Genomic DNA, 9,069 nt, shown 5'->3' on the forward strand with positions numbered 1-9,069 from the left:
TTGTTTCTAAAATCACCATAAACAAATAATATATAAAGCACAGTTTTCCATAAGCCTTATGATAGATAGACGTCTAGACAGATGGGCAAACTCCTTTCCCTCAGTTCTGTAGAATGCTGTGGCATAACAAAGTTTTCCTCTTCTCTCTTTAATTATAAACATTACAGAAGATGAGAATGGTACCGTAGGTCTCTCGGGAAAAGCAAGAGACAGCCTCATTAGCTAGAAGCTTCAGCTGCAGGATTGGCTTAGCAGCGTTTTGACTAATCTTATACCCTTTAGCAAGAAGGCTGAAATGCCTTTTCAGATAAAGTTGGGGAAGTTATAATGAATTTCAGCTAGGTTCCAGACTGTTACCCAAAAGGAAACACCATATGCCACCCCTAGACATCGGCCATGCCAAATCAAGCCGTGACTCTAATCTAATATCATTATGATTGTTACCATGCCTTTCTCTCTGAAAAAAGCAGTGGTGGTTGTTCATTATTTCGGGCAACGCTGACGTGGAAATCCTCCTTTCTGGTTCCATCCACTGCATTCCCTCCTTCCTATGCTTGAGTCCCTGATATCCTTGGGCTTGGCAGTGAGGACCCACAGCTTCTGGCTCTGCCAAGGTCTGGTTGATCTCTGGTCAGGCGTGGGAGGTGAGAGACGGCACTTGGGGATGGCAGTGGGTTTGTTCTCACATTCAGCGGAGTCAAACCATAATCCCGACCCCTTTAGACAGAAAGAGAGAGAGAGGCAGAAGAAATACAGCATCTACCTAGCTGTCCCCAAGGCCCCTTTCTCATAGAACGAATTCTCATAGAACGAAATTCTCATAGAATGAAAAGTTCAGCAAGTCCCAAGATTGGATTTTTGCAGGTTGACGATACAACTAGCCACAGGCTGAGACCAGGACCTCTATTAGATTAGATCTCAGATTTCTAAGAGCCACATGAGTGCTGCAGAGTTGCCAGGAAGTCATACCCCACGGAACCCAAAAGACGTGGCCTCCTAGCCAGCCTTCACCTTCCCAGCTGAAGAAGCTCCTCTTCTGCCTTTCACGATTCCTAAGTGATGTTAACTGGTGAGCTGTTAAAAGTCTATTAGTATGGCTCGTGTCACTTGCCTGTCCTGTACTGCGAACATAAGTACACGCTGTAGTCAATTAAGTACTTGACGAATAAAAATTTTAAGGAGCACTAATAAAAATAATCCCATCAATTATGTGTGCTCCATTTAATACAGGGTTGCTTAAAATAAAATTTCCCAAACATATGTTCGTTATGGATTGCAGCAGGCTGGGAACCAGTGGTTTTATTTATGCATTTAAAGTCTTACTCCAACTCGGGAAGCAGAAAAATGACACGTTAGTCACCATGAGCTTCTAAAAGCTTCTGTCTGTTGCTTTCAGGCTGCAGCCCATTTGCCCTATCGAAGGCCGATTCGGAGCCCGCAGCCAGGCCGAATTCCCTCTCCGAGCCCTGCAGTTTAAGCGTGGCCTGCTGCACGAGTTCCGGAAGGGCAACGCTTCCAAGGATCAGGTTCGCCTTCATGACCTGGTCCAGCAGCTCCCCAAGGCCATTATCATTGGGGTGAGGAAAGGAGGCACCAGGGCCCTGCTGGAGATGCTGAACCTCCATCCAGCTGTGGTCAAAGCCTCTCAAGAAATCCACTTTTTTGACAACGATGAGAATTATGCCAAGGGCATTGAGTGGTACAGGAAAAAGATGCCTTTTTCCTACCCACAGCAAATCACCATTGAAAAGAGCCCGGCGTATTTTATCACGGAGGAGGTTCCGGAAAGGATTTACAAAATGAACTCATCCATCAAGTTGTTGATCATTGTCAGGGAGCCAACCACAAGAGCTATTTCTGATTACACTCAGGTGCTAGAGGGGAAGGAGAGGAAGAATAAAACTTACTACAAGTTCGAGAAGCTGGCAATAGACCCCAATACCTGCGAAGTGAACACAAAGTACAAGGCCGTGAGAACAAGCATCTACACCAAACATCTGGAACGGTGGTTAAAGTACTTTCCGATTGAGCAATTTCACATCGTCGATGGAGATCGCCTCATCACGGAACCTCTGCCAGAACTTCAGCTCGTGGAGAAGTTCCTAAACCTTCCCCCGAGGATAAGTCAATACAATTTATACTTTAATGCCACCAGAGGGTTTTACTGTTTGCGATTTAACATTATCTTTAATAAGTGCCTGGCGGGCAGCAAGGGGCGCATTCATCCAGAGGTGGACCCCTCTGTCATTACCAAGTTGCGCAAATTTTTTCACCCTTTCAATCAAAAATTTTACCAGATCACTGGGAGGACATTGAACTGGCCCTAAAATAGTAAGTCCTATAACACTATGTGTTGTGGCTGGAGACACACAATGTCTCCTCTAGATTAAAATATGCACTTTTCTTAGACACAACTATCCAAGTCATTTTTTCCATGTATACTTGTACATACACAGTGTGTGACCAAATATGAGATCAATTCTTTTTCTATTGAAAAGTTACAATAATTAATTTGCTCTCCAACTAGTTGCATCTTTTAAGCTATTTACAAAAAGAAAAGGTGGTGGTATTGGGGGAAAGTGACTTCAGCTCTTCTCAAAAAGCTTAGTCTTCCTTTGAGTCAGAATTTGTCGCCCGCCATTTTCATAGAGTTAAGCCAAAAGATTATGTGTGAAAACGTACCAATGGCTGTGAAGCTTCGGGAAGTAGAGGACCCACTTATGCATTCTTTTCGAAGGGAAAGCTGGCTCTTTAGTTCAGCTACTGAATCGGTGCCGTGAAAACAGAAAATACTGTTTTCTTATTATTTGAAAGAATGTCATATCTCATAAAATTGACATTGTCCCAAAGCTCCTGTGGTGATTTTGCACTATTGTTTTCTCGTATAGATCATGGTGTCACTTGTAGCATGTCAATCACACTTTGGAAAGTTAAAGTCCGTTTACTTCCATGTTCTATGTCAACAAAGAGAAATGTCATGTACATAATGTATATTGTTGTAAATACTGGTTTCACACTAAGTAATTCTATTTTGTAAACGAATATGGCTATTTAATTTATTGTGAAAATTAAATTTATCGTGGTATTTAAAAATGGAATGGATTAAAATTACTCTATGTGCAACCTTTTTTTTTTTTTTTTTTTAACTCATTTTGTTTTACACGCCCCCTGCTGGCTCCCCAAATCGAAGCTGTTCCTGTGCGAATGAGCACGCTTGGAAAGATAACGCTTCTCCGCTGGATTTCTGTACCCTTGTGAAAATGTTTTTATGAAGTGAGGTTGAATATATTAAAAAAAAAAAAAACTCAGCCATCTGGAAATCTAGTCATAGAGCCACCTCAAAGAATACTAGCTCTTCTGCTACAACTTTGTAACAATTAATTTACATGCAATTGCTTCTGTGTCAGGAGAGAGACAGAAATATTTGAACATAATCAAGGCATAGAAGAATCACAATTTTATTTGAACCTCTAATCAGAGTCAGACCAGTGGAGAAATTAAATAAAATAAGATTAGGAAACTTGTGTGGCCTCTGTACTGAAAGCTGCTGATGCTTCACAAATGAATACAAACTCTCAGAACTCCCTCTTTGAGATGAAAAAAAAAAAAAAAAATCAGTCTGCTCAGAAATGATCAAATGCATAGTGCTGCTGTTACTAACGTAAACATATGGCTTCTATTTCCATCCAGAGAAATTAATGCTAAATTGGGTGTGTGCTAATATCAGATACTCTGTATCATGCTTAAATATAGTTCCGAAAAGCCTGGAAAGAGGTGTGTCAACAGCAACACAAAGACGGATTTTTTCCCAATCATGGCTACTTATCCGGTAGAAGATGTTTGAGTGTTTGAGGGAGTTTTGTTCAACATCACCTTGAGTGTGCCTAGAGAAATCAGCGAATTACAATGGGTTCCCTTTTGATTGTAATAAGTGTTGATTTTCTCCATGAGTTGTTTCTCCTGTCCAGTGACTTGATGGTGAACTTTTCTAAATAAATAGCCCTTTCCCCTCTGGTGTCGGTATATATTGCTTCTCAGGCTACAGCCTTAGTGATCATCTCTCCCGTTTCCATTAGCCGTGATGCTGTTCTCCCAGCGTGGAATAGACGTGCACTAGCACAGGCTGACCGGCCAGCGTCTCCCTTACCATGCAGCGACTCTGGAGAGAGGGTCTCGGGTCTAGATGCCAATCCCTTCCCCCTCAAGCCATGAATGAAATCAAACATAATGAATGTAGCATTAGATTTCCTTGTGCCTCAACTGTCAGCAAGCTCTGAATACTACACTCGAGGTCGTAATTACATGCCATCATCAATTCTATTGGAGCTCTTTCCAGCACACTGCGTAGCTCGTACCATTATTATAACAGTAACTGTGAAATTATGCCCCACTGGAACACAGGTGTTTCCTAAAGTCAGCCTGAGTATTCCACCAATAAAACTGATAAATGGCAGCCTTTCCTAGGCAATGAGAGAAATTTTTCTAAAACAATGAATAGAAATTTATCAGTGATCATCTTTTATGTTCGACATTTTTCTTAAATTTTCCTGCAGTTTCCAACAATGTGTCTCTCAGAGTTTATGCAAAGATTCTATTTGACTTATACTGACTTTTCTCATTGGTTATTTTTGGCCCAGGAAGCCAACATTTCTTCATCACACTCAGGAAAAAAAGGGTCTGTGATTTCCAATAGTTCTGCTTCCTGGATAAGTTTGAGAATTGCTTTAAACCTTGGAGCCTCCCCACAGGGGCCTAAATCAGAAGGCCTGGACTGGAAGGATGTTTTGGAAACAGGTTTCACTGCACTGGGGAAAAAAAAAAAAAAACAGCCACAGCCACTGCTGACTGAGCAACGTAGAAGTAAAAATCCTATAACTTAGTAGCTGACTTCCACTGGAGGTTTTAAACCTCCTTGTTTAGAAAAATGTTTCCTGTTGTCACCAAACAGGCACAGACCTCTAGAGAAATGCTCAGCTCATTACCTTAGCCCTACCAGGGCTCTCTTGAATAAGTCATTCCTTTTACATCATGAAATCTCTGTGTTCCTCCTGGAGGCTTGGTGGCACCATACGGCTTTGTGAAATCGTTCTAACTGCAAAGAGGGGGAAAGAAAAAAAAAACCTTTAAGCAATGGTGAAGTTTCTGCTGGACCAAAAATGCTGAAATGACACCATGTTGGAAAGCAAGGAATTCTGATTACAAATACACAAACAGGAACGAGAGTCCCAAGGGATCAGAGAGGAAAAGAGACCTACAGAGCCAGAGGCACACATCCCCAGTTCCACGTCTGTCCCCTACTCAACCTGAAATCACCTCCCAGAAGCCCTCCGTTGATGAAAACACTCACTTTCCCTACTAACGTCACTGCCATACATGAAACACCTAAGACATTAGGGTCCTTACTTGTGTATGAGAAAGCAAAGGCGTGTGAACCATCATAATCACATCTGATCTTAGACTTGGCACCTTTCATGTGGCAAGACCAGCAAGAACCCTCACTGATTGCTGCAAGGCTGACAGGGCCTCACGAGAGCACTGTTGGGCGCCGCACCTGGTAGAAGGGCCTGTGAGGAGCATTACCCAGGCCCGGGGGGGGGTGGGGGACGGGAGGGCGCGCGGGGGGGGGGGGGGGGGTGTTGCTGCTAAGGGAAGGTGGGAACCCAGGACAAGGGAAGTCCACATGCCAGTCCCGCCAGTAAGCATTTGCTTTCTCCAATTAGCAGTTAGCCAAATTGGATTGCCTCCATAAACCTGATTTGAGAATTTCCCAGGGATGGAGAATTTCAAATGATCGTCAATAGTGTCTTCCGGCTGAAGTCTCTTGTACTCTTTTGGCACACTCAGCAGCCGTTCTCTGCTCAGGAGAACAGTCCACAGTGTAAGCAAAAAAGAAAACTTCGCCGAAAACATTCCCCCTAAAAATGACTAAATACGGCAAAATCCTAGCAACTGGGGCTAACAAGGTAAAAATAGAGAATATCTTCAAGCAAACTCATGAGTGCTGCAGAGTTGCCAGGAAGTCATACCCCAGAGTTGCCAGGAAGTCACACCCCAATTATTCCCAAGTGGATGAGCCACAAAACTACCCTAACAATATATTGAAAAATATCTAATTGCATCCGCTTTATGGAATAAAAGCCTCTCGATTGGCATAATTTTTTTTTCTAAATTGGTGTTCCTCAAGTATTTCAAAACAGTCCGTTCTCATAAGCAGGTTGCTCAGGCCCTCTAACATCTGTTTATCAATTTTCATAGGAAGCCTTTACAGCGAGGCCAAGGATGAAATTTAGGCCCAAATAGGGTCATTCGGTAAGATTCTAATCAAGGGTGTCTTACGACACATGTTACAAATATAAATGCAAATACACTTTCAAAGATTTCTTTCCAATGACATTTTAGGGTACCTTTTAGGAATAAGAGTGCTGTTTAATAATAATTCAAAATGGGGTGGAGAGCAGAAGAGGCAGAAGTAAGCGGACGACAGTATGCATTCCCATAGAAAGTCCCTGACTGGTATCCCAAAGAACGAGTGTCTGTTATTTACAGGCAGCTCAGCTGAGAAGAAACACTCTTTCAGGTACAACACGTCGGCAGCAGCAGACTTGGTACCCGACAGGCCTTCTTCTATCCCTCCTGTGTCCATGAACCATGTCAGTCTACCAGGTCTTGGGGAGCCGTTGGTGAAAGGGCTATTGTTTCTAAACACACAAGCCACCCACACTTTTAACAGCAGTCCGCCTCGAAGGGGAAGGCTTCCCCATAGCCTGGTAACTTTACAGAGAGCAGGCTCACCTCCAACATTTCCGAATGCACAGAATTCTGCTTCCCCTGTCCTTTTCCGACAGATGCAACATTGCTGGCTTGGACAATACAGGGAGGGAGCCGTGAGCCCAGGAACGTGGGCTGCCTTTAGAAGCTCGAAAAGGCAAGGAAATGGATTGCCCCTAGACCCTCCAGAAGGGAACACCTGCCAACACCTTAATTTTAGCCCAACGGAGCTTGTGTTGGATTGCTAGACCGACAGAAACGTCAGATCAAGTTTGTGTGTTTCTAAACGACTGACTTGATTTGGTACAGCGGCTGTAGAAAACAATCACAAAATAAGGAGAAACAGAGTCCTCTCCAAAGTGCTGGCATGTTTATACAGCTGATGCTCCTTCGTCTTCACAGGGTAATAGAGCAGCAGGCATCAGTCCCAAAGGGCATTTCCAAACAAAGCAAGCAGAAGTCCTGAAGGACAGGGGTCCCCTTGCAAGTTCCCAAGGGCAAATGCAAGCAGAGTGACCCTTGAGGGGACAATTCCCTGGTAATAAAAACCAGAGCAAACCTCATTCCATCTGGGACATCCCCCTGAAGCTCAAAGGGTACAAAAACAGCTTAATGGTAACTCGCAGAGAAGCTTATGATAAGGTATACATTATGTAACGTATCTTTAACATTAAGGTTAGTACATTAGAAAGAGAAAATATTTCCAGTCTTTTCACAAGTCCACAGAATCTAGCCTTGATCCAGAATATCCAAAGTCTCCAAAGCTCAGAGCCGGGAGACTTGGGTCTTTTTCAAATTGGTCCCAGGACCTCCTCCAAATGGCCTCAAAAATTATCCTGTAAAGAAAACAAAGAGCTGAGATCCTTTCTCCTGGGTTTAATGAAATTCAGAGGCACTTATTGATCACCTAATATGTTCCCAGCTTCTGAAAGATCTAGCAAGCAATGACTAAAGGTCACTAGAAAAAGCTAGCATTAGAGGAGTGACCAGAAAGCCGCCCTCCAGAATTCCAGCCTGGGACTACTTGTCAGGAAGTTTCTAAATGGTTCTCTTTATTATTTATGTCTGCCTACTCCCTAAAAGGATTTGAGGTGGTGATTTTCTAATTAAAATTTGTTTCTAATCTCTTTCTAATCTTGTTTTATTGGCTGCATTTCATCCCTCTTGTACTTAATCAACCTTGAATAGTAACATGTATTGAGTCTGTATAAAAATATGAATTAGCATTAAAATTAAAATGTACACACATTTATTACACATGTAATATGTATGGGCATATTTGTATTTGTAAGCTTGTTGAAAGAAGCTAATGATAATGGTTCATTATGGGAATAACCAAAACCATTCTTTTGTTAGCGATTACCTATCAAATTTGCACAGCTGCCTTTTAAAAATTCCATTCCAAAGGTGTCACAGTCCAGCCAAACAAAATGAATATGCATAAAGAAAAGAAAAACTCAATAAATTCATATTTCACATCAACTGATCTGGAAACAAATACTTTGATAAAAGAATACAACTTGCCTAATTAAAGCATCGCTACGTCGAATATAAGAAGTATTAATGGTAGAAAGACATATGTCTTGCTAATTCGAGGATACGGCAGGTGCTCACGCAGGAAGAATCATTCACGCCACGACCGTGTGCATGTGCATGGACACACGTGCATGGCTGTGATTCTCAGCAGTTCTGGAACAGTGTCTCCTCCCCATGTGATTATCGCGTTACTTTGGCTTGATCACCGCCATGAGTCTCCCACCTGAACTGTATCAAGTTTCTCTGAAAGCACAATTAAATTGAAAGATAAATTTAAGAACAACATGTTTACTTGGCATTATTATCTGTAGCTGTTGTGTTTGAGGCACTCATGTAAAAAATGGAGTGAAGTTCGTACGGACACAGAACGTGGAATTGACAACTCCCGGGGTGGGGGGGGTAGGGGGCATGTTTTTGGGAACTCCGTGCTAAAGGTTCAAACAGCAAAGGAGGCAAACGGCATTTGAGGGGAGTGGTCAGAATCACAAGGACAGAATAGCCCCAGTGCTTGGCTTTTCATCCGCGGCCCCCTCAGGGGAAAGACTACAAAGGGAGGAAACTCACACTGAGTGTCATCTGTGTTTATACACACACACTAACCAGCTGAATTCAGCCACACAAACCCTCATTTTGAACAGTATGTTAAATTGGCCAAATTATTGGTGACTAGGATCTTCTTCAAAAAAGTCACTTTAATCTTTTCAAGTTCTCCTTCCAACAATGTCTTTGAAATATTTGGAGAAATAACCTAAAATTCTTTATGCA

At 42.5% G+C, this 9,069-nt stretch overlaps 1 protein-coding gene across 1 annotated transcript in view; it reads left to right on the top strand.

The window, feature by feature from the left end:
* HS3ST5 (heparan sulfate-glucosamine 3-sulfotransferase 5) overlaps positions 1-4,015 on the top strand; it is a 163,973-nt gene extending 159,958 nt beyond the window's left edge. Inside the window, exon 5 of the mRNA XM_044244223.1 lies at positions 1,397-4,015. Within this exon, the coding sequence (XP_044100158.1) occupies positions 1,397-2,327 (931 nt within the window). The 3' untranslated portion in view covers positions 2,328-4,015. The remainder of the gene's footprint in view (positions 1-1,396) is intronic.
* The last annotated feature ends 5,054 nt before the right edge of the window (positions 4,016-9,069 follow it).

The sequence above is a fragment of the Neovison vison genome, chromosome 1 (assembly GCF_020171115.1).
Source record: "Neovison vison isolate M4711 chromosome 1, ASM_NN_V1, whole genome shotgun sequence".
Classification (NCBI taxonomy): Eukaryota; Metazoa; Chordata; class Mammalia; order Carnivora; family Mustelidae; genus Neogale; species Neogale vison.